Raw genomic sequence first — 25116 nt, forward strand, 5'->3', positions numbered from 1 at the left:
AGATGGTCTGCTGCTGAAGATGAAGGGCTTCGTGGTCAACATTGTCTCATCCCTTCTTAATACAACTTATCCGTTTGTAAACTGCTGATTTCTTTGGGTCACTACTGCCATGCTTTTTTGTAACACATCAATAATTTCACCATTCTTCTACCCAAAGTTCACCATAAATGTAATATTTGTTCTTGCTTCAATTTTAGCAGAATTGATGCTGCTCTGAAATGGATTCTTTTTTTTTTTTTGCTTTAATTTTGCAAAATTGTTGCTGGTCTGAAAAGGATTTTTTTTTTTTTTTTTTTTTTTTTTGAGACGGAGTCTCGCTCTGTCGCCCGGGCTGGAGTGCAGTGGCCGGATCTCAGCTCACTGCAAGCTCCGTCTCCCGGGTTCATGCCATTCTCCTGCCTCAGCCTCCCGGGTAGCTGGGACTACAGGCGCCCGCCACCTCGCCTGGCTAGTTTTTTGTATTTTTTAGTAGAGACAGGGTTTCACCATGTTAGCCAGGATGGTCTCGATCTCCTGACCTTGTGATCCGCCCGTCTCGGCCTCCCAAAGTGCTGGGATTACAGGCTTGAGCCACCGCACCCGGCCTGAAATGGATTCTTTTCAAACGGATGTATTAGTGTCTCAAGCTAGATACTGTTCGGACATGTTATTAACAAGTTAGTCATGAATTTATATTTTAGTGCAAAAAAATTTTGAACTCTGATATGGTTTGGCTCTGTTGTCTCCACCCAAATCCCATCTCGAATTGTAATCCTCACGTGTTGAGGGAGGTAGATAATCGGATCATGAGGGCAGTTTCTCCCACGCTGTTTTCATGATAGTGAGTTCTCATGAGATCTGATAGTTTTATAAATGGCAGTTTCACTGTGCTTTCACTCTCTTCTCTCTCTTGCCACCATGTAAGATGTGCCTGCTTCCCCTTCTGCCATGATTGTAAGTTTCCTGAGGCCTCCCCAGCCATGCAGAACTATGAGTCAATTAAACCCCTTTCCTTTATAAATTACCCAGTCTCGGATTATATATATATGTGTGTGTGTGTGTGTGTGTGTTTTTGTGTGTGTGTATGTATATATATATATGTGTGTGTGTGTATATATATATATATATATTTTAAGATGGAGTATCACTCTGTCACCCAGGCTGGTGTGCAGTGGTGTGATTTTGGCTCACTGCAATCTCTGCCTCCCAGGTTCAAGCGATTCTCCTGTCACAGCCTCCTGAGTAACTGAGACTACAGGCGTGCGCCACTACGCCCAGCTAATTTTTGTATTTTTATACGGGGTTTCCCCATGTTGGCCAGGCTGGTCTCAAACTCCTGACCTAAAGTGATCTGCCCCACCTCGGACTCCCAAAGTGCTGGGATTACAGGTGGGAGGCACTGTGCCCGGCCTCAGGTAGTATCTTTATAGCCGTATGAAAATGGACTAATATAAACTCCATGGATATTTTTTCATAACACACATTTCCCATAAACTTTTTGAAGAACCCTCATAAGGCTGTTATGACATTCTTGTACAGTCTTTTTTGTGGCCATATATGTGTTCATTTTCCTTGAGTAAATACCTAGAAGGGGTATTACTGGTCACAGGGCAGGTATATAATTAACTTTATAAGAAACTGCCAAAACTTTTCCAAGGTGGTTGTATCATTCTACATTCCTATCTACAGTGTATAGGAGTTTCAATTGTTCCAGATGTTCAGTACTGGAATAGGCTTTTTTATTTTGGTATTGTCAAGCTTTTTTGTTTTAACCATTCTAGTGGGTATGCTATCATTAAGATTTTCTTTTTTTTTTTTTTTTTTTGAGACGAAGTCTCGCTCTGTCGCCCAGGCTGGAGTGCAATGGTATGATCTCGGCTCCCTGCAACCTCTGCCTCCCGGGTTCAAGCGATTCTCCTGCCTCAGCCTCCCAAGTAGCTGGGACTACAGGTACCTGCCACCACGCCTGGCTAATTTTTTGTATTTTTAGTAGAGATGGGGTATCACCGTGTTAGCCAGGATGGTCTTGATCTCCTGACCTTGTGATCCGCCCACCTTGGCCTCCCAAAGTGCTGGGATTACATACATGAGCCACTGCGCCCAGCCTATCTCATTAAGATTTTTAATTTGCATGTCCCTGATGACTAATAATATTGAGAACACTGTGCTTATTGGCCATTTGCATATATTCTTTTGTGAAGTATGTGCCTTCAGGTTTTTTTAATCTCCATGGTTTCTTGCCAAGCCAACAAATTTTCTATGCATACAGAAAGGTCATCTATAACATTAGTTTCCTATTCCTGCTGTAACTAATTACCACAATTAGTAGCTTAAAACAACATGAATTTATTATTTTCAGTTCTGTAGATCAGAAGTCCAACGTAAGTCTCACTGGGTTAAAATCACTGCGTCATTAGGGCTGTGTCCATTTCACAAGCAAAATACATTCATTCACCCCCTTCTAAGATCCTCCCAAAGTCTCAACACACTGCAGCATCAATTCAAAGTCCAAAGTCTCATCTAAATCTCATGGATTCAAAAATCTCAATCTTATTATCAAAATCTAAATTTGGTATGGGTGACACTCTTGGTATAATCCACCCTGAGGCAAAATTCCTCTCCATCTTTGGACCTATGGAATTAGAAAAGAAATCCCCTGCTCCCAAAATACTAGGACGGGACTGCCATAGAACATAGTTACAGATATTCCCATTCAAAATGAAAGAAAGTGAAAGGGAAGACGTCATTGATCCCAAGCAATTTTGAAATCCAGTTAGGCAACCTGGAATACGTCTCTGCATGGGCAGAATTCTGTAAAGTTCTCAGTTCCACCCTACAGGACTGCCCCTTTGCCCTCAGAGTCATCCTTCCTTTTTCATAAAGAGTAACCAGAATGTATTTAAAGCTGAGTAGTTCTACCGGCTTGTTTCCTGCCTGTAGAATTTTGGGGCTCTGATAGCTTTCTTTCACTTCATACTCTCATTTCTTTTCTAATTCCATAGGTCCACAAATGAAGAGGAATTTTGCCTCCTCTTTGAGTCTTTCACTTCATCCTCTCTCTCTCCCTCTGAGTTGCTACTGACATAGAATTCTCAAAAACTTTGCAGGTCTACTGTATAAGTACAGAGACTCACTCCATTAGACAAGAGGCTCCTCCACAGATCTTGCCTAGATCATCCCATCTCTATTTCTGGCTTCTCCTTAGATGCTAAGGGAATCTACAAGTCACATCCCTTGATCTCTTCAGCGTTTCGTGTGAGTGAATGCTCTGACCTTTTGATCTTTCTGAGGTTTCAGCAAAAGGTTGCACAGTGACTCCTTTGGCTTTTTCTCTAGAGCACGTTTTCCTGACAGTGAAACTCCTGACTTTAGCACCCTTTGCCACTTGGGTAGACTAAGAATTTCCAAAATCATCAAGTCCTGGTTCCTTTTTGTTTAACAGGTCTCCTCTTGATTTATTTCTCTACTTTCAAATTTTGCTATTAGTGGCAAAAAGAAATTAGGCCACACCTTCAACACTTTGCTTGGAAATCTCTTCAGTTAAACATCCAAGTTCACTGTTTCTAAGTCCTCCTTTCCACGTAATTGCAGTACACAAGCCTACCGAGCTTTCTGCCACTATAATAGGGATCCCTTCTCCTTCAATTCCCAACATTTTCCTCTGAGTCAGCACCTTTAATGTATTTCCACCATCTGTTCACAATGATTTAAATATTCTCTAAGATGGTAAATGTTTTCTCTATCCTGCTCCTCACTTTTGTCTAAGTCTAATAGAGTCATTAACATCCATATTTCTATTGTCATGGCAATCTAGGCTTTTTCTATCATGCACCTCAAAATTCTTCCAGATGTGCTCACTGCATAGTTCCAAAACTACTTCCACATTTTCAGGTATTTGTTATAGCAGCACCCCACTTCCAGTACCAAAATCTGCATTAGTCTTCTATTGCTGCTGTTAACAAAGCACCACAAACTTAGAGGAAAATACAACATTCATTTCTTTATCTTACAGTTATGTAAGTTAGAAGTCCAAAACTGGTCTCACTGGGCTAAAATCAAGATATCAGTACGGCTACAGTCCTTTCCGGAGGCTGGAAGGGTGAATCCTTGCTTTTTCTAGTTTCTAGAGGTTATCACATTCCTTGACTCATGGCCCTCTTCCCCCATCTCCAAATACAGCAACACTGCATCTCTGACCTTGTTTCCATCATCACATCTCTTACTGACATCTCTTTTGCATCCCACTTTCATTTTCAAGAAGTGTAGTCCTTAAAGTGCCCACCTGAATGATCCAGAATAATCTCCCTATCTGCTGTTTAGCAATCGTAATTCCCTTTTGCCATGTAATGTACATATTCACAGGTCCTAGGAATTGGGACATGGACATCTTTGGGTCACTATTATCCTGCCTACCACACCTACTGATCACTTAAAATGAACTATTAATAGAAATATACCATAATTCAAGGTAGCCTAGCAAAACTCAGAGGGAAGTATTGACAGCTAAAAGAAACAAACAAAAAACTCTCAGTCAATGACTAATTTATTTAAAATTTTTCAAAATATTAGTGAATCTAGCAATCTAACTGAAGGTTTTCTGTTTTTTTGTTTATTTGTTTTTTTACTTGTGGTAGATACCATTAGATAACACCCATTTTCAACCCCTTTTCCCTTTTCTGTCCCTAATACTTGGGCTATAAAATACTAAACACTTTCCTGGCTTCCGAAGGATAGTCATATAACACAGTTGTGCCAAGTGAAATCTAAAAATTGCCTTGGGAAAAGATACTGCATTCCTGATAAAAGAGGCAGATGGCATGGCCTTCCCTGGTTTCCTTCCCAGTACCCCTCTAGCCTTGAATGTGGTACACTGCCAGTAATTCGGGCATCTATTTTGCAATAATGGAGAATGTCCAAAGAATTCAAGAGACACTACCCCTGACATTGCTGAATGACTGAGCCAACACCAGCTACTCTATGCCTCTAGACTTATGGTTATATGAGAAAAAATAAACTCCCATCCTGTTTATGTCACTGTTTACATCTGCTTTTCTGTTATTTTCAGCTGAAAGTTTTCCTAATTGAAACTACAGGCCGGGCGCAGTGGCTCAAGCCTGTAATCCCAGCACTTTGGGAGGCCGAGACGGGCGGATCATGAGGTCAGGAGATCGAGACCATCCTGGCGAACACGGTGAAACCCCGTCTCTACTAAAAAAATACAAATAACTAGCCAGGCAAGGTGGCGGGCGCCTGTAGTCCCAGCTACTCGGGAGGCTGAGGCAGGAGAATGGCGTGAACCCAGGAGGCAGAGCTTGCAGTGAGCTGAGATCTGGCCACTGCACTCCAGCCTGGGCAACAGAGCGAGACTCCGTCTCAAAAAAAAAAAAAAAAAAAAAAAAAAGAAACTACATTCCACACCACTACAGGTTAAACACAAGCACCCTCCTCTAAACATTTACTCTGTTATACAAAACCAGATTCACTTCAATGAGTTATAGTAATTAAGAAGGCAACTACTTTAAAAATAATATTTATTATACACTTAGAACTATAAATTATATATACTTATTCTAGGATATTTGCAAATTATAAAAAGTTTAAAGAAAACAAATATCAGCCACAATCCCAACCATCCAAAGTCTGTGTAACTTCTATCCATACTTTATATATATATATATATACACACAAAATGTTCTTTTTTTTTTTTTTTTTTGAGACTGAGTCTCACTTTATCACCCAGGCTGAAGTGCCGTGGCACAATCTCGGCTCATCACAACCTCCGCCTCTCAGGCTGCAGCAATTCTCCCACCTCAGCCTCCCAAGTAGCTAGAATTACAGGGGCATGCCACCAACACCTGGCTAATTTTTTTGTATTTTTAGTAGAGACAGGGTTTCACCATGTTGGCCAGGTTGGTCTTGAACTCCTGACCTCAGATGATCCACTTGCATCAGCCTCCCAAAGTGCTGGGATTACAGGCGTGAGCCACCACGTCTAGCACATAAAATGTTCTTTAAAGTGAGACTATATGGAATACGTAGATTGACTCCAATCTCCATTTAGCACTTTACGAAAATTTATTAATATCAGATGTTTCAAAAATATCTCCAAAATTTAAAATATTTTATAACATGACAATATGGTTAATTAAATAATTTTATCAACGGTAGACACATAAGTTGTTTTGTCCTTTTTGCTACTGTAAATGGTGTTGCAACAAACATCAATATATGTAAGTTTTTCTGTGTTATGTCTGATTATTTTCCAAGGATAGCTCCACAGATGTGGCCTTACTAGGTCAAAGGGATAAAACCGTTCAATTATTCAACAAATGTTGTTAAATTGCTTTCTAGAAAAATTGAACCAATTTACTCCGTCTCCTTTGTACAAGAGTATGTCTCCCTTACAATTACTGAATACTGCCTTTTTGCTTTTTTGCCAGTTTGATGAATAACAAATATTATACCTCATTCTTGAATTTTTAATTTATGTTTTTTGGTTACTAGTGAGAACAACTATCTAAAGACATTTAGATCCTTTTTATTGGTTATTTGATGAATTATCACTTGTTTCTTTTTAAAAGTTCTTTATATATTACAGATGCTAGCCTTTGATGTATCTGTTGTAAATATTTTATTTCAGTGTACATGTTATCACTTACTTTTTGGTTTTATCTTTTTTTTTTTTTTTTTGAGACGGATGTCTCACTCTGTCACCCAGGCTGGAGTGCAGTGGCCGGATCTCAGCTCACTGCAAGCTCCGCCTCCCGGGTTTACGCCATTCTCCTGCCTCAGCCTCCCGAGTAGCTGGGACTACCGGCGCCCGCCACCTCGCCCCGTTAGTTTTGTATTTTTTAGTAGAGACGGGGTTTCACCGTGTTCGCCAGGATGGTCTCGATCTCGTGACCTCGTGATCCGCCCGTCTCGGCCTCCCAAAGTGCTGGGATTACAGGCTTGAGCCACCACGCCCGGCCTGGTTCACGCCATTCTCCTGCCTCAGCCTCCCGAGTAGCTGGGACTACCGGCGCCCGCCACCTCGCCCCGTTAGTTTTTGTATTTTTTAGTAGAGACGGGGTTTCACCGTGTTCGCCAGGATGGTCTGGATCTCCTGGCCTCATGATCCGCCCGTCTCGGCCTCCCAAAGTGCTGTAATCCCAGATTACAGGCTTGAGGCCCTGCGCCCAGCCAGTTTTATCTATTTTATGAACATTTTATGCACTCAAATCTATCAATATTATCTTTTGTAACTTCTTCCTTTGCTTTATCAGATAAGGACGGCTTTCACATGATGAAAACTTCATTTTAGAAAAGAATGCTTTAAGATATTATATTCTTTTAAATTCCTATTGGCTTATGGTCAAAAAATAAAATCAACAGAGAGCAAACAGCAAATATTCCACTAAATATGTAAGTATCTCATCCTAGATTTTGACCATTCACATACCTGCTTGTGACAATTATCACATCCTCAGAGATGGTAGCCATTTCTTTGATGGTAAGGTAGCACATTCTCCTCAATGTTTGCTGAAAAATTATTTATAAAAGATAACAGATTATTCATAAGGAAATGGTTTTTTAAATTATCTGAAGTGAGGAACCCAAGTAGATATATATTTAGAAAGATATTCTTAAAAGAGTCTCATCTACCAAAAAAAAAAATTAATATCTGGGTGAGAAAATATTCAGAATACTAGTATTTCCTAAACACAACGGATGCACTGTCACAAAAGGTAAAAACTTAAAAATTCAATTATATGGATCTTTCTACAGAGAGATACAAACTAAGACTCTGATAGCTTGAGTCCAAAGACATAGGTTTTTTGTTTTGTCTTGTTTTGCTTTTCTGAGATGGAGTTACACTCTGTTGCCTAGGTTGGAGTGCAGTGGCACGATCTCGGCTCACCACAACCTCCGCCTCCTGGGTTCAAGCAATTCTCCTGCCTCAGCCTCCCAGGTAGCTAGGATTACAGGTGCTTGCCACCACGCCTGGCTAATTTTTGTATTTTTAGTAGAGACGGGGTACAGTGTTAATCAAAGGCTTGCTCCTGGAAAACATATTTTTTAAGTTCTTAAAAAATATGTAGGGATAAATGGGCAAACTCTGCACTTTCCTCAATTCAGTGTATACCAATGCTTTCTCCTGAACCCTAAATGAGATTTCTAGATGAATACCTGGATCCAAGTAAGTACTAAGCTAACAATGCTCCATCTACTCTCCCCAACACAACTGGATCTCTGATTTATTCACACACTATGGATAAATGGGCAGCGGCCAGACCCCAGGTTCCTCTAGTCTGTCCTTACTGAGTAACCTCAAATTTATTTTAAGCAGAGAAACCCAAATACATCAGACGCAGCTCCAGAGGCCAAGCTATGGAGAAAACCTTGATACTACTGAACCCATTAAGGAAAGAGAAGAGAGCAAGGATCCTCATGGTGATTAAACACAGAAAAACAAACAAACAAACAAACAAAACACACACACACACACACAGAAAGTCAGTATGGGCACACACATGGGGCAGATCAAAGCTACTATGAGAAGAAAACAAAAAATAAGAATCAAAATTTCAGGAACACCCCACCCCAATTTAAAAAAAAAAAAAAAGTTCTGTGAGAAGCAGAAGAAAACAAGAGATACAAAAGAAATTTCATTAAAACACAAAACATGGGGCTCAACATTATTAGTCATCAGGGAAGTAAAATTACTTATCCAATGAAAATTAAAACCACATTTCAGAAATTACCTCACACCCACGAAAATGGTGAAAATTCAAAAGACAAACAATACAAAACGTTGGCAAAAAATGTGTTCTTAATCACTAAAACATACTGCATAAACAAATACACAGAAATGCTGAATAAAATAGAAACAAAAATTTTAAATGTGTAGCCAAGGACAAAATTAAGAGAAATTCACAGATGCTAGAAATGAACACAACCAAACATTCATAGCCACAGAAGGATTTTACTAGCATGGGATATAGTATCTAACGTCTAGGAAAATAAGATTCTCAAAGTTATATTCTTCAAGCATAAGGAAAATCATCCCAGATAACTCAGAAATAGAGCAAGGAATGAAGAGTTTTTAAAAAGTGCTAAAGACATGAGTAAGTCACAATGAACAAACAAGACTCACAAGAAAATGATAGCATAGAATATATGAATGTAAATGTGCATGTGTGTATGCATATATACACATATATATGTTGATATACTCATGTATGTATAAGGAATCAGAGTATCCTAAGACTCCCGAATTTCCCATGAGTAGGGAAAACACAGATCTGAGTATTTGATTTTGATAAGTCAAAAACCCACTGCAATTTTGAGTATAAACGATAAACAAAACTTCCAAAGTATTATCTCACAGGTTGCTGATGCTCTGTTTATTTCTAGTCTGTCTTTTTTTCCTCTCTGCTTTATTCTGGACCACTTCTACTGCTGTCTTCAATAACCCTGGGGTTGGTTGGTTTGTTTGTTTGTCCTACATCTCTAATTTGCTATTAACCTCATGTAGTGTAATTTTCATTTTATATATTTCTTTTCTTTTTTTTAATTTTTGGGAAGTGTATTTGGATCTCTTTGTATCTCTCCTATTTTATGCTTTATTCTTGTTATGCCTCTCTATACACTCTTAAGCATATAGACCATGTTAATAGTTGTTCTAATGACATCATCTGCTCATTCCATCACCTTTATCATTTCTGGGTTTGTGTATGCTGATCCATTTTTCTCCTGTTTATAGATAATATTTCCTGTTTATTTGTATATCTGATAATTTACTAGATGCTGCACATTGTGAAGTTTATTATTTTGTTGTATGATCTTACACAGTATTGAACTCTATTCTGTCATGAGGGAAGGTTACCCAGGACTAGTGTTCCCCACCCCCACCCCCCACTTTGAGGCTTACTTATGGGCTTTTTAAAGTTTTAGTGTAAGGTTATAATATATTCCCATTACTTAGGTAATAATTACTTATGTATGGTTTCCTTTTGAGAACTATACCAGATGTCTTATGCAATACAAGGTCTTTCCACTCTCACTGGTGGGAATACAAACTATTTGGAGCCCTGTTTTTCAGATTCTTTCTTTAGCTTTCAGTAGTTTCCTTTTTTACATACACAGATCAGTTTTTACTTAACCAAAGACTCAAGGGACAGTCCTCAGCAGATCATGGAATGCCTCCCTCTCCTCCCTCCTTCTCTCCCCCGCCCTCTTTTTCTCTCCTGCTCCTTCTTCTTTGGTATTCTGCTTCACAAATTCGAGCTTTCTTGGCTCCTGACCTACATTCGTTTTCTCAGCTCTGAGAGAGAGCTAGGCCTGTAATCTGTTTCCGGGCCATGATCTAGCACAATCCTAGGACTGACCTAGTTTCCCTTCTTCAGATCACAGTCCTGGGATACCTATTACCCCATGTCTGAAAATGTTACATCATAAATTTTGTTTGATTTTCTAGGTATTTATAGTAGCAGGGTAAATCCAGCCCATTTACTTTACCATGGCTATAAACAAAACAGAAAAAAAATTTCTTACTATCAAAATAAACGGCGACTGATTTAGTTATTCTTTTATTATTAATTTCTAACACTATCCCATTGTAAATAAAGAACACAGTCTACATGATTTCAATCTTTTGAAATTTGTTGTCTTGCTTTATGGCTCAATATACAGTCAACTTTTCATAAATGATCTTTGTGCTCTTCATTTACATTTAATGTGGATAATGATATATTTGGGTCTAGATCTACCAGGTCATTATATGATTTGTTTGTCCTGTTTGATCTATGTGTCTCTTCCTCTCTTTTTCCCCTTCTTTTGGTTTGATGTTTTAGCTTTTTTTTTTTCTTTTTGCACAATTAGTTTGGAAGAGAAAAATTAATTTAAAAAATCAATGAGGCCGGGCGCGGTGGCTCAAGCCTGTAATCCCAGCACTTTGGGAGGCCGAGGCGGGTGGATCACGAGGTCAGGAGATCGAGACCCTCCTGGCTAACACGGTGAAACCCCGTCTCTACTAAAAATACAAAAAACTAGCCGGGCGCGGTGGCGGGCGCCTGTAGTCCCAGCTACTCGGAGGCTGAGGCGGGAGAATGGCGGGAACCCGGGAGGCGGAGCTTGCAGTGAGCCGAGATCGCGCCACTGCACTCCAGCCTGGGCGACACAGCGAGACTCCGTCTCAAACAAAAAACAAAAAACAAAACAAAAAAAAAACAAAAAATAAAAAATAAAAAAATAAAAAATAAAAAATCAATGAAACAGAAAGCTGGTTCTATGACAAGATCAATAAAGTTTATAAATCCCTAGACAAGCTTCCTAGGAATAAAAGAGAGAGGATACAATTTACCAATATCGGAATGAAGGAAGAGACATCACTAAGGATTCTGCAGCCATTAAAAGAATGGAGGAATATTATGAAGAGCTTTATGCAAAGTTCAACAATTCAGCTGAAATTCCTTGAAAGATACAAACTACCAGAGTACACTCAAGAAAACAAATAACCTGAATGGCATCATATATACATTTTTTTAATGAAGTTAATTAACCCCGAAAAGCGTTCCCACTAAGAAGACAGCTTCAATAGTGAACTCTAACAAACATTTAAGGAGATCACAAGAAAAAGGTCAATATATAAAAGTTCATTGAATTTCTAGAGACTACCAATAAACAGTACAAATACTATCTACTTTAGGGATAAATTTCACAAAATATGTGCAAGACTTGTACACTGAAAACTGTAAAATACTGCTGGCAGAAGTTAGAGAGACTTGAATAAAGGGATATATACCATGTTTGTAAAGAAGAAAACTCAATAGTGCTACAATGTCCATTCTCCTAAAATTGCTCTTTAGATTTAATGCAAGCCCCATCAAAGTTCCAGCAGGCTTTTTATATCTATATAAAAAGATTATATTAGGCTGGGCACAGTGGCTCACGCCTGTAATCCCAGCACTTTGGGAGGCCGAGGCGGGCGGATTACGAGGTCAGGAGATCAAGACCATCCCGGCTAACACGGTGAAACCCCGTTTCTATTAAAAATACAAAAAATTAACTGGGCATGTTGGCGGGCGCCTGTAGTCCCAGCTACTCGAGAGGCTGAGGCTGGAGAAGAACGGCATGAACCCAGGAGGCAAAGCTTGCAGTAAGCCGAGATAGCGCCACTGCAGTCCAGCCTGGGGACAGAGCGAGACTCCGTCTCAAAAAAAAAAAAAAAAAAAAAAAAAAAANNNAAAAAAAAAAAAAAAAAAAAAAAAAAAAAGATTATATTATATATAATATAATTTGTCTATTTCTATTTCTATATTATCTATACATAACATATATTTAAAATCCACATGGAAATGCAAAGGGCCCAAAAAAGCCAAAACAATTTTGAAAAATAGAAAGATATGCACTATAAAACTTCCTATAGTAGATTTTAAGCCTATAGTTAATCAAGACAGCATAGAGCTAAAGTCAGAATAGACATATAGGTCAATGAAACAAAACCACCTTCATCATCTCCTCCCCCTCCTCCCCTTTCTCTTTCCATATGGATATGCAAGGTTGTTCCAGAACCATGTGTTGAGAAAATGAAGAAAGAAAAAAAGGAAGAGGGAGTGGATGGAGGAAGCGGAAAGAGGTGAAAAGAAACCAACCTTTACTTTATACCATATACAAAAATTAATATGAAATAAATCATAAGGTAATTGATATAAAACCACAAACACCCAGGAAAAAAGCACAGGAGAAAATCATTGTCACCTTCGGTTAAGCAAAGATTTCTATGATATGACATAAAAAGCACAATCCGTAACAGAAAAAAATTTGATAAAGTGGACTTCATCAAAATTTAAAACTTCTGCCCTTTGAAAGACTTTAAGAAAATAAAAACATAAGCCACATACTGAGAGACAATATTTGTGAAACACATCTGATAAAGGATTTGTATCCAGAATGCATAAAGACCTCTTAAAACTCAATAATAAGAAAATAAGCAATCCAGTTTTTTTAATGGGCAAAAGATATTAACAAATCATTCACCAACAGAAGATACATGGAAGGTAAAAATACAAATGAAAAGATGTTTGAGATCATCAGCCATTAGAAAAATGGAAATTTAAGACACAAAGGGATACCATCACACACCTATCAGAATGGCTAAAATTAAAACAAAATAAAACAACCATACAAAGTGCTGGCCAGAACGCAGAGCAAACTGCAGCTCTCATACAGTGATTGTGGGAATGATTACAAACATTTTAGAAAAATGAGTTGGTTGTTTATTACAAAGTTAAATGTACCACACCTACATATGGCCCAGCAATCCCACTCCCAGGCATTTATCCAAAAGAAATAAAAATGTATGTTCATACAAAAATCAAAACATGAATGTTTATAGCAATGTTGTTTATAATCTCCAAAAACTGGTAACAAGCCAAATATCCTTCAACTGGCAAACAGATAAAGAGAGGTACGTCCATTCAATGGAATAGGACGACAAAATAAAAATAAACTACTGATACAAACAATAATATGGATGAATCTCACATGCATCATGCTAAGTAACTGAAAAGAAACTCACAAAAGGCTTCATACAATATGGTATCATTCATATGACTTCCTGGAAAAGGCAAATTTATAAGGACGGAAAGGAGATAACGGATTGCCAGGGGCTGAGGGAGGCAAGGAGGAGTAGATGATAAAGAGACATGGGGGAACTTTTTAAGGAGATGGAAATGTTTTAAATCTCAATTGTGGTGGTGATACCACCACTGTATGTGTTTGTCAGAGCTCATAGAACAATACCCTCAAAAGGATGAATTTTACTGCATGTAAAACTATACTTAAAAAAAAAAAATAACAGTCCAGTAAATGAAAAGGCAAGCCACAGAGTGGGAGGAAATATTTACAAAACATCTATCTGATAAAGGACTTCTATCCAGAATATATAAAGAAACTTATAACTCAGTAAGATGACAAGAATTTTTTTTTTTTTTTTTTTTTTTTGAGACAGAGGCTTGCACTGTCACCTGGACTGGAGTGCAGTGGCATGATCTCAGCTCACTGCAACCTCTACCTCCTGGGTTCAAGGGATTCTCCCGCCCCAGCCCCCCAGCCTCCCAAGTAGCTGGGATTACAGGTGGCTGCCAGCACGCCCAGCTAATTTTTTGTATTTTTAGTAGAGACAGGTTTCACTATGTTGGCCAGGCTAGTCTCAAACTCCTGACCTCATGATCTGCCCGCCTTGGCCTCCCGAAGTGCTGAGATTACAGGCATGAGTTACCGCACCCAGCTGACAACCTGATTTTTTTAAGTGGTACCAAATTTTAACAGACACTTCATCAAAGCAGATATACAGATGACAAATAAGTAAATGAAAATATGCTTAGGCTGGGCACTGAGACTTAACACCTGCAATCCTAGCACTTTGGGAGGCCGAGGTGGGCAGATCACGAGGTCAAGATATTGAGACCATCCTGGCCAACATGGTGAAAACCCGTCTCTACTAAAAATACAAAAATTAGCTGGGTGTGGTGGCGTGCGCCCGTAGTCCCAGCTACTCGGGAGGCTGAGGCAGGAGAATGGCATGAACCCGAGAGGTGGAGCTTGCGGTGAGCCGAGATCGCGCCACTGCACTCCAGCCTGCCGAAAGAGCCAGACTCTGTCTCAAAAAACAAACAAACAAACAAACAAACAAAACAGAAAGAAAATATGCTTAAGATACTCATCATTAGGGAAATGCAAATCCGATAACACCACTCCTAGATATTAATCAGAGAAATGGAAACAGGTTCACACAAAGACTTGTACTGGAATACTTTTAGTAGCTTTATTCACAATAGCCATAAACTGGAAACAAACCAAAATCCATATACTTCAAACAGATAAATCACTCAGACGGTCTCCATAAAATGGAGTACTATTCAGTGATAATAAGGAACTAAGTACTGATACATATAAGAAATTGGATCACAAAAGCCATAAGCTAAGTGAAAGAAACAAGACATAAAAATCACACAAGACTATATACTATATGATTAGATTTAAATGAAATTCTAGAAAATGCAAAACTACGTAGTCAGAAAGCAGAACAAGTGCTAGAGTTCGGGTGAGGGAATAAGTAACTAAAGGATATAAGGACATATTCTGGAATGGTGAAAAGTTTCTATATCATGACTGTAGTGGTGGTTCCATGACTCTATACATGGTCAAAACTCACTAAACTGTACACTTAAAATTGGTGAATTTTATAAGTTATATTCAATAGAGCTTATTTCATTTTTAAAAAGACTATAAAGGTTTTAAAAATTTTAACCTATAGGTCAGTGGGAGGAATTTAATAAACAAAGAATATCAACAGGCAATTCAGAGACAAAAGCAAAATGACTATTAAACATATAAAAAGAGTTTCAACCTCAGCGATGATCATGAAAATGCAAATTAAAACCATAAAAAGATGCCATATCATATTTTCCAAATATGGCATGTACTTGGGCCTGGCAATAAGAAATGGTGAGGATCTGGAGCAATGTATGTATAATTTAATACAACCTCTAATCTAACAGATCAATTTGACGTGACTGTCAAAAAACAAGCATTATCTAGAAATTCCACTTGTAGGTATCTACTCCAGAAAAAGTCTCACTCTGTACATAAATGTCATGTGTAGTATCATGTGTAATAGGTAAAATGTGGGAACAACTTATATCTACCAATGGGAGAATGGATAAATAGAATTACTGTATATTCACATATTAGAATTCCATACAGTAGTGAAAGTAAATAGAGTAGAAGTACGTGTAACAAGCAGGTAAATCTTAAAAATGTATTAATTATAAACACTGCAGGCCAGGCGTGGTGGCTCACACCCGTAATCCCAGTACTTTGGGAGGCCAAGGTGGGCAGGAGATCGAGACCATCCTGGCCAACATGGTGAAACTTCGTCTCTACTAAAAATATAAAAAATTAGCCAGGCATGATGGCATGCACCCGTAGTCCCAGCTACTCAGGAGGCTGAGGCAGGAGAATCACTTGAACCCAGGAGGTGGAGGCTGCAGTGAGCCAAGATCACACCACTGCACTTCAGCCTGGGCGACAACTCAAAAACAACAACAACAACATTGCAAAATAATATGAAGATGTTATTTTTATACTTAAAGACACACAAAAATGCAAAGTATTGATTATAGAAAAAAACATACATAATCCTCATGTATTAATATAAACAAGGAGAGAAGAATACCAACCTTCTGGTAATGGAATGCTGGTAATGGAAGGAGCTCCACATGCTTCTGGCAAAATCTCTACCTCTCTTTGCCCCAAAACAATCACTCCCTCAATTCCGTATTTTGCCTAAGGAACCATTAAAACTAATCACATCATGCTGTACATGGCTACTTACCTCAGTCACTTCAAAAAGCCTAAAATATTCTGGTCATTATTCATAACCTGCAGACTTATTCCTTGCATCTGGGTTAGCACCTCGTCTCACTCCATTTTCCATCCTTCTAATCAGCGCCATTATATTCTCTGACACTTTCATCAGCAAAATCCCCTACATTCTCAAACGCTTCTCTGAATGTTCCCATCTTTTTCTCTAACTGAAATGTGGCTCTCTCCCAGGGATCCTCTGGCAACCCTCTGAAACAGCGGCTGTTTTCTCTCGCATAACCCTCATACCACCAGGCCTACAGGTGGGGAAGCTTATGCCTTTATACTATGTCACCTGCTACCATTGCTGGTTGTCCATTAAACCCAGGTTACTTCCCCTATTTTTAAAAAATACCAGTACCTTCTTTACTGTCTCTCCAATACAATCCCAGTAATAAGTATTGGTAATTTTAATACCCATACAGATGGTATCTCTAAACCTCTGACCTCTTCATTCCTTGACCTCCTCTTCTCCAATGATGCCATCCTCCCTACAATGATCACCCAATTCCACTGCCACAGCCTCTAACAGTAACAGCATCTTTTTCTAATTTCATTTCCAAGCACTCACACTCCTGACTCCAAAATTTTTTCACTCTCTCGACCTACAAGCTACTGATCCTATCAACTTTTTGCTGTCCCTGTCAGCCCTGTTCTTGCTTCCCTCCTAACCGAAGATTCCACAGTCGATGTTTCAACCACTCAACTTCTTTGTTTCTCCCTCTGTTTACTAACCTGGCAAAACTTCAATCCTGATTAAATCCTATCTCTAAGCCTTCAATGCTTTAACCTGCAGGCTGTAGTTGGAGAAAAACATTCACCATGCTACCTGGTAATACTTTAAATTCATGAGCACTAACTTCAACAGGCTATTAGTCCTTTCGAACAATCCTACATTTCCCTAATCCATTTCCTACAAAAAAATTTCACATCCTCTTAATATAAACCTCTGTGCTACAGGCTTCAAAAGTTTGTCCTCGTTCTGTTTCTTTCTTACTCTGCTTCCTTTTCTCAACTACATGTCCAGCTTTTCTTCCCAACTACCAGCCCGCTAAGTAACCGCAGCCTTGGGAAGACACCTGGCAGCAAAAGCAGAGCCACAAAAGAGGCAATAGCCTTCCATGACTTGTGTAACAGCCTCCGTCTGAACCCCACTCCAGCAGCTCAACCTGCCTAGTTTTCTAGTCTAATTCCTCTAATAAACACCTAATTCCACAATACTCATAGTAGTTCTGTTTCCCTGTTTGAGCCCTGAATTTCTGGTACAGGAAGTGGTTAAAAGGAAAGAAGACCTTAAAGATATGAACCTGAAGTTGCTTCTCTGATTTGATTGAAGGTATTAATGACCAGTTTCCAATGACAAAGGGGCTACTAGTAGTCCATGGCATGCAGTGGCAAAATATTTAAAATTATTATCTGCAGACAAGGACCTACAGAAGACAAAGCTTTTAGTAACTAAGTAGATGATGCCATAGAAGATTTTAGTAAAAATAAGTTGTATAATGGGTTAATTAGTTGTTTCTAGGTACACTGGAGAATTCTTTTCTCAAGAAAAGAAAATGATGAGTTCAGAGTTTTAAATGCACCACTCAAATCTGGGTAAGGGGACCAGCAATCTATGAACTGCCTTCATAAGAAAGCCTTATATCATGTGGCCACAGGGCTGAGATTTCTACAAAGCATATCCTGCAGTGGCTCAGTTACAATGCAAATTCAATTCACACTGTTGCAGGACATCTTATGTTAAAGTTAGGACCTTGACTGGCAAAGAATGGGGCCCTGAAAAGTGGAATGAGGATACACGGGCAGACTCTGATGAAGCCAAGTACCCCAAACTCCTAAATTCTGCCACATCTTTTGCCAGTAGAAGCGTCAGTCCTTTATCCCATATGTGAGGAAATTAGTCTCCCTTTGCCTGTAGAGTATATAATGGCCTCCCCTGACACAGCTGCATTACAGGGGACTGCTGATCTTCCTGAAGATCTACTCCTAAAACCTCTCATTATTTAGATCTGTAACAAGACTCAAATCTCAGGAGGTTCTGGGGGTTGACGCAAAATGTGACGTGTGATGATATGTAATACGTACCAAAAAACTGCAAGATTTGGCGAATTTATGTTAATGGAAAGCTGGAAAATAGATATCCCAGAATTACCTTCCCTATATGGTTCTACCTTAGGGCTAGGCAAAAGAAAAATGTACACCACACTTAGAAGACAGACAAAAAGCAGCAGACATACGTTCTGAAGGTCAGGGTGGTCTAAGGTAATGAGAGGCAGGTTTAGTCTGCACTCATTTTTCTTTTTCCTTATTCCATTCCTTATTCCCCTTCCCCACTCCACATCCATCTCTTCTTCTCAACTGTCAGCCCCGCTGACTAACAGCAATCCCAGGCCCACCAGAAACTTGACTAACAACTGACAAATGTGGTAGCTATGCGCACTGACTTCTTTATCAGTCCACCTTTACAGTGTCATGCCAGAAGCTAGGTATTAACAGTCTTTATGACTTCACAGTAGATCTGCAGAGGAAGAGTTTTACAACTGCATTCTTTAATTCTTCCATTTTCATGTCTTATAATGAACATTTATAAGTTTTATAAGCAGTCAAATAGTTTAAAACATTTCAAGCAACACTCCCTAATTTAGAACACTCTTAGTTTCCTGGGGAAAATAAATAAAAGGAGTTTCCTCATCGTAAAAACAATAAAAAAAGACTTACATCATTAGATTGAAACAATCGCGTCATTGCAAAGAAGGCTTCGGTAGCTTCCGTTGTTCCAAAGTGTTCACCCTAAGTAAAATTTAAAACAATTTTTAAACTTTAAAAAATATGTATTCATATATATGTACACATACACACACAGGATTTTCTATTTCTGCAAAAATCCTTTAGAACTCAAGAAAAAAGAATTTCTTTGTAAACATTTTGCCTCTGCAATTTTTCTGGCTTTCAATCTGTAAACCCACATGGTCATTTACCCCCCCTTATTTAAAATAATCCAGTATCACATACCATGCTTAAAAGTTCTAGCATAGTAGTCTCTAACCTTTTAGTAGAAACTATTTTAAATCTCCCTGAAGTATTGTAGTTTACAATGAGGCAGAAAATTATAGCACTCACAATAGGACATTATTATTACGCTGCCTAAGAGCAGAGATCACATCTATAATCTAATGCCCAGCACAATGCCTAACATGTCATAGGAGCATAATAAATATTAAAATGTAAGGAACCATCTATTAGGAATCTCAGCAAAGTGGCAACAAGGGGACCAACCAAAAGGGTAGGAACCAGATTCATCGTATAAAAAAACTAGGCTTAAGGGGCTGCTATGTAGCTTAATATTGGCTTAAGCCCCTAAAAACAGGATTTGGATCAGAGCTTCAAATGCTTTAACGTGCATGACAATTCATCCTGGGATCTTGCCAAAATGCAGATTCTGATTCAGTGGCTCTGTGGTAAAGCCTGAGATTTTGCATTTCTTTTTTTTTTGAGATGGAGTCTCACCCTGTTGCCCAGGTTGGAGTGCAATGGCGCAATCTTGGCTCACTGCAACATCCGCCTCCCGGGTTCAAGTGATTCTCCTGCCTTGGCCTCCCAACTAGCTGGGATTACAGGCGTGCACCACCACGCCTGATTAATTTTTTGTATCTTTAGTAAAGACAGGGTTTCACCATGTTGGCCAGGCTGGTCTTGAACTCCTGACCTCGTGATCCACCCGCCTCGGCCTCCCAAAGTGCTGGGATTACAGGCGTGAGCCACCGTGCCTGGCCTGAGATTTGACATTTCTTTTCTTTTTTTTTTTTTTTTTGAGGCGGAGTCTCGCTCTGTCGCCCAGGCTGGAGTGCAGTGGCCGGATCTCAGTTCACTGCAAGCTCCGCCTCCCGGGTTTACACCATTCTCCTGCCTCAGCCTCCCGAGTAGCTGGGACTACAAGCGCCGGCCACCTCGCCCGGCTAGTTTTTTTTATATTTTTTAGTAGAGATGGGGTTTCACCGTGTTAGCCAGGATGGTCTCGATCTCCTGACCTTGTGATCCGCCCGTCTCGGCCTCCCAAAGTGCTGGGATTACAGGCTTGAGCCACCGTGCCCAGCCTTTAAATGTTTCTTATATGCCGACACAGAGGGATTATGTTGTTTGTGAACAGATATATTTTATTTAAAACTATGTGCTTGATGATCGGGCAAGTAGCTCACACCTGTAATCCCAGCACTTTGGGAGGCTGCAGTGGGCAGATCACCTGAGGTCAGGAGCTGGAGACCCACCTGGCCAATATGGTGAAACCCCGTCTCTACTAAAAATACAAAAATTAGCCAGGCATGGTGGCACATGCCTGTAATCCCAGCTACTCGGGAGGCTAAAGTAGGAGAATCGCTTGAACTAGGGAGGTGGAGCTTGTAGTGAGCCGAGATCACACCATTGCACTCCAGCCCAGTGACAGAGCGAGACTCCATCTCAAAAATAAAAAATAAAAAAAAAACTATGTGCTCATTGTTTAGTCCTCATTTGTAAACAAGAAAACTTTATTAAATCTCTGAATGAGGTCTTCAGTCACAAAACAAAGTAAAGATAAAATATTACCTTATAATTCAAATTGGAAACCATGGCTATCCTAGCACCATATGTAAACCACCTGAGGTATATGGCATATATGTATGTTTTATGTGTCCCTTTATACGTGTATAGACATATATAGTCAGCCCTCCAGTCAGCCCTCCATAACCATGAGTTCTGAATCCGTGGATTCAACCAGCCTCAGATTGAAAACATTCAAGGAAAAAAGTGGGCAAAGGATATGAACAGATACTTCTCCAAAGAAGATATTTATGCAGCCAACAGACACATGAAGAAAATGCTCATCACCACTCGCCATCAGAGAAATGCAAATCAAGACCACAATGAGATACCATCTAATAGCAGTTAGAATGGCAATCATTAACAAATCAGGAAACAACAGGTGCTGGAGAGGATGTGGAGAAATGGGAACACTTTTACACTGTTGGTGGGACCATAAACTAGTTGAACCATTGGTGGAAAACAGTGTGGCGATTCCTCAAGGATCTAGAACTAGAAATACCATTTTGACCAGGGCCATCCCTTTACTGGGCATTATACCCAAAGGATTATAAATCATTGCCCTACGTATACAGGATACATGCCACACGGTAGTTTTTGCCAGCACTATTCACAATAGCAAAGACTGCAGAATCAACCTAAAGTCCATCAGTGACAGACTGGATTAAGAAAATGTGGCACATATACCATGGAACTACTTATTGCAGCCATAAAAAACATGGAGTTCGTGTCTTCTGTAGGGACATGGATGCAGCTGGAAACCATCATTCTTCAGCAAACTATCGCAAGACAAAAACCAAACACTGCATGCTCTCACTCATAAGGTGGGACGTGAACAATGAGAATCACTTGGACACAGGTAAAGGGAACAATCACACACCGGCTCCTACTGTGGAAGGGGGGAGGCGGGGAGCGGATAGCATTAGGGAGATTATTACCATGTAAATGACGTAGTTAATGGGTGCAGCACACCTGCATGGCACATGTATACATACATAACAAACCTGCACGTTGTGCACATGTACCCTAGAACTTAAAGTATAATAATAAAAAAAGATAAGCAAAAATAAAATCAATAAAGTTATAACAGACCCGAAAAAAAAAACATTCAAGGAAAAAAAAACTGGGTTTGTACTGAACATGTACAGATGTTTTCTTCTTGTCATTATTCCCTAAACAATACAGCACAACTATTTACACAGCACTAACATTGTACCAGGTATTATAATCTAGAGATTATAATCTAGGTATTATAATCACAGAGATGACTTAAAATATATGGGAGGATATGTGTAGGTTATATGCAAATACTACACCATTTGTATGAGGGACTTGAGCATCTATGGACTTTAGTATCCAATGGAGGTCCTGGAACCCATTCCCCACTGTTACTGAGGGAATATGAATCCATGAAACAAAATCATATTTTCTAAGGCCCTAGACATTACATGAGTTTTTTTTTAAGTCTGGGGAAAAAAAACAAAAAAAAAGAAATAGAAAATTAATAACAATAGTAGCAAGCAGAATCCATATTTCATGAGTGCAAATATTTTTTGCTGGTTTTGTCTGCTATATCCCCAACACCTAAAACAGTGCACAGGACACAGCAGCTATGCAATAAATATTTGCTGAATGATGGAAGGAAAACTATTCCTGAATGCTTACTATGTATGTGTTCAGTATGTATGTATGTGTTCAGTACTATTCCCAGTGCTTTACACTAATGATCTCATTTAGTCATTACAACTCTGTAACAGGTATTATCATAATCCCCATGTAGAGAAAAGGACATCGAGGCACATAAAATGGTTAAGCTACTGCCCAGAATTATTTTAATAGCAATGGTGAGGTAGGGATAATAAATATAAAATCTGAATATTAAAAATCAAAGCTTTAAAACATCATGATTACACACAAAAGAAAGAAAATACCTGGAGTTTGCCTGATCTTGCACTGTATTTTCAGAAAAACAAGAAGATCTCCAAACACATGTAAACAATATGTTCTAACTAGTACTCATTAAATTGAAACCAAAGGATTTATTGAGAATCTACTACGTGCATCACTAGTTTAGGATCTCAAGAATGAAAAAGAAGTACAGGTTAAACATCTCTAATCTCAAAATCCAAAATCTGAAATGCTCCAAAATCAGAAACTTTTTGAGTGCCAATATAACACTCAGTGGAGACACTCATTGGAGCATTTTGGATTTCGGATACTCAGAGTAGGAACAGTCAGTATGTATTCTGCAAATGTTCCAAAATCCAAAAAAATCTGAAATCCAAAACTCTTCTGGTTCCCAGCACTGCAAATAAGGTATACTCAACCTATATATGTCATAGTTCTCGTACTCAAGTCTTACATATTATTTTGTCAACCAAACGTTACATATGTTAAAATTAAGTGAATTTGAAATAAATAAATAATTACACTTTCCAGAAAATATTTCATTGAATCTTCAGTATTTCTATTCCAGGACACACTTATCTGAGGAAAATAGAAGTAATTTACCTGGTTTAGTAAGTAAAGAATCTTTGTAAGAATATGCAAACATCTTCTTGGATTGATTGGAGTTTCATTGAATATACGAGCCTATGAAAAAACATAAAAAACATTGTTATTTTTCTACCTTTTCTATCACAGATTATAGCAAATCAACTTTAATACAGACTATTTTTAATCACAGTATCCAAACAACATGGTCTATAGTTCTCAATTTACTAAAGTATCTGATAAATTATTACATGTGGCCTTGATTTTCCATCCTATACTTTCTAACTCATTCCCTTAGGTTGACTACTTCAACTTTATGGGCTATACCAGTTAAATAAGGATCACAATACTGATCTATATCATACTAATACAATGACATTAATACAGATAACTGATTTCAATAATCTTGCACTAAACACCTCTTCTTACATTTAAGATTCCCAACCTGTGACAGTCTTCATGTCTTTGCATTTCTATAAGCTCTAAATTCTCCTGTGACAAGTAACCCCTCTTCCTTTTCCCTTAAATCTATATTCCCTAAACTCTGTTACGTTCCTTATTTTGGGTGTTGTGATCACAGTAGCCCAGGAATTCGCTACCCACCACACTAAAACAGAATAGAAAAGGCACAAAATGCTTCCCAGTCATACCTCCTGTAAAACAGCACTCTTCTCCAGATGCTGGAAAGGATTTGAGCCACTACCTATGTATAAAACAAAATAATGTCCTGAATAGCTGTTTTACACAAACTTATGTATTTTCCAGAGAAGGGTACTGAATGCTTGGTAAGTGAACACTTGGATGGCACAGTGATAATCATTGCTAATATGCATACAAACTGAATGAAATCATTCTGATCCCGGCTCTGTCACTGCCACACTCGAAGAGCTGAGACTTCTCTTTTTGCAGCAATCCTCTCCAAAATGAGTGTCTTCTTTCCCTGCCCTCTTTTTCCATGAATGTTACAAATGTGTCATTTCCACAACGAAGATTAATGAGATTGTGGTAGGGTGCTTTTGATTTCCTTAGGTAAGCACTAGTTTATGTGTTTCTAACACTTAAGGAGAGGCAGAAACGAAGTTTCCCAGAGAATCATACAGACGTAAACCTTCAAGAGGCCGTGGAGGTTGATTAACCCAACCCCCTCTCACACCGTGGGAGATGCTACCAAACACTGGGAATTTTTCTTTTTGAGGATGCTTGGCATCTTCCCCATTTGCTCTGGACTAAAGACGGGTATCAAGACGCAGGTCACTTCTGGACGCCTGAGCATTCAACGAGCTGTGTCCCACGGCACAGTCTTGCCCCCGGGGAACCGGACAGAGCCAGGGGTCCCAGGAAAACGATAAGGTACCAGGCACCTGAATGTTCCTCCACACACACCCTGTGCCGTCGACCCCAGTCCCGGGAACAGGGTGCTCCCACTCGGGGTCCGACCCTACCAGTACCCCTGGCCGCGGAGACGCGCGCACGCTCTCGCCCCCGCCGGGGGCCCGCGCGAAGGGGGGATGCGGCTCGGAGCGGATGCGCCGCAGCAGGAACAGGGCGTGCGCGGGCTCCGGGGCGGGAGCGCGCGGCCCGAAGGGAGGCTCCAATGCCTGGGGAGGGGCTACGGGCAGGCCCCCGGCGGCCGCGAGGGGAGGGGAGGGGCCGGCT

General features: G+C 39.5%; 1 protein-coding gene and 1 pseudogene across 1 annotated transcript in view; both read right to left on the reverse strand.

Moving 5' to 3' along the window:
• The window catches only part of LOC108515221 (glutamyl-tRNA(Gln) amidotransferase subunit C, mitochondrial pseudogene), a 6756-nt pseudogene extending 1521 nt beyond the window's left edge, over window positions 1-5235 (reverse strand).
• Window positions 1-25028, reverse strand: part of LOC108515220 (coatomer subunit gamma-2-like) — a 71744-nt gene extending 46716 nt beyond the window's left edge. Inside the window, exons 1-5 of the mRNA XM_017851914.1 lie at window positions 24822-25028; window positions 24111-24163; window positions 23479-23559; window positions 19111-19182; window positions 7421-7500 (exon numbers count right to left, since the gene is read on the reverse strand). Coding sequence (XP_017707403.1) covers window positions 7421-7500; window positions 19111-19137 — 107 coding nt within the window. The 5' untranslated portion in view covers window positions 19138-19182; window positions 23479-23559; window positions 24111-24163; window positions 24822-25028. The remainder of the gene's footprint in view (window positions 1-7420; window positions 7501-19110; window positions 19183-23478; window positions 23560-24110; window positions 24164-24821) is intronic.
• Window positions 25029-25116: the final 88 nt, after the last annotated feature.

Source organism: Rhinopithecus bieti, unplaced genomic scaffold (genome assembly GCF_001698545.2).
Source record: "Rhinopithecus bieti isolate Rb0 unplaced genomic scaffold, ASM169854v2 scaffold_35253, whole genome shotgun sequence".
Lineage (NCBI taxonomy): Eukaryota > Metazoa > Chordata > Mammalia > Primates > Cercopithecidae > Rhinopithecus > Rhinopithecus bieti.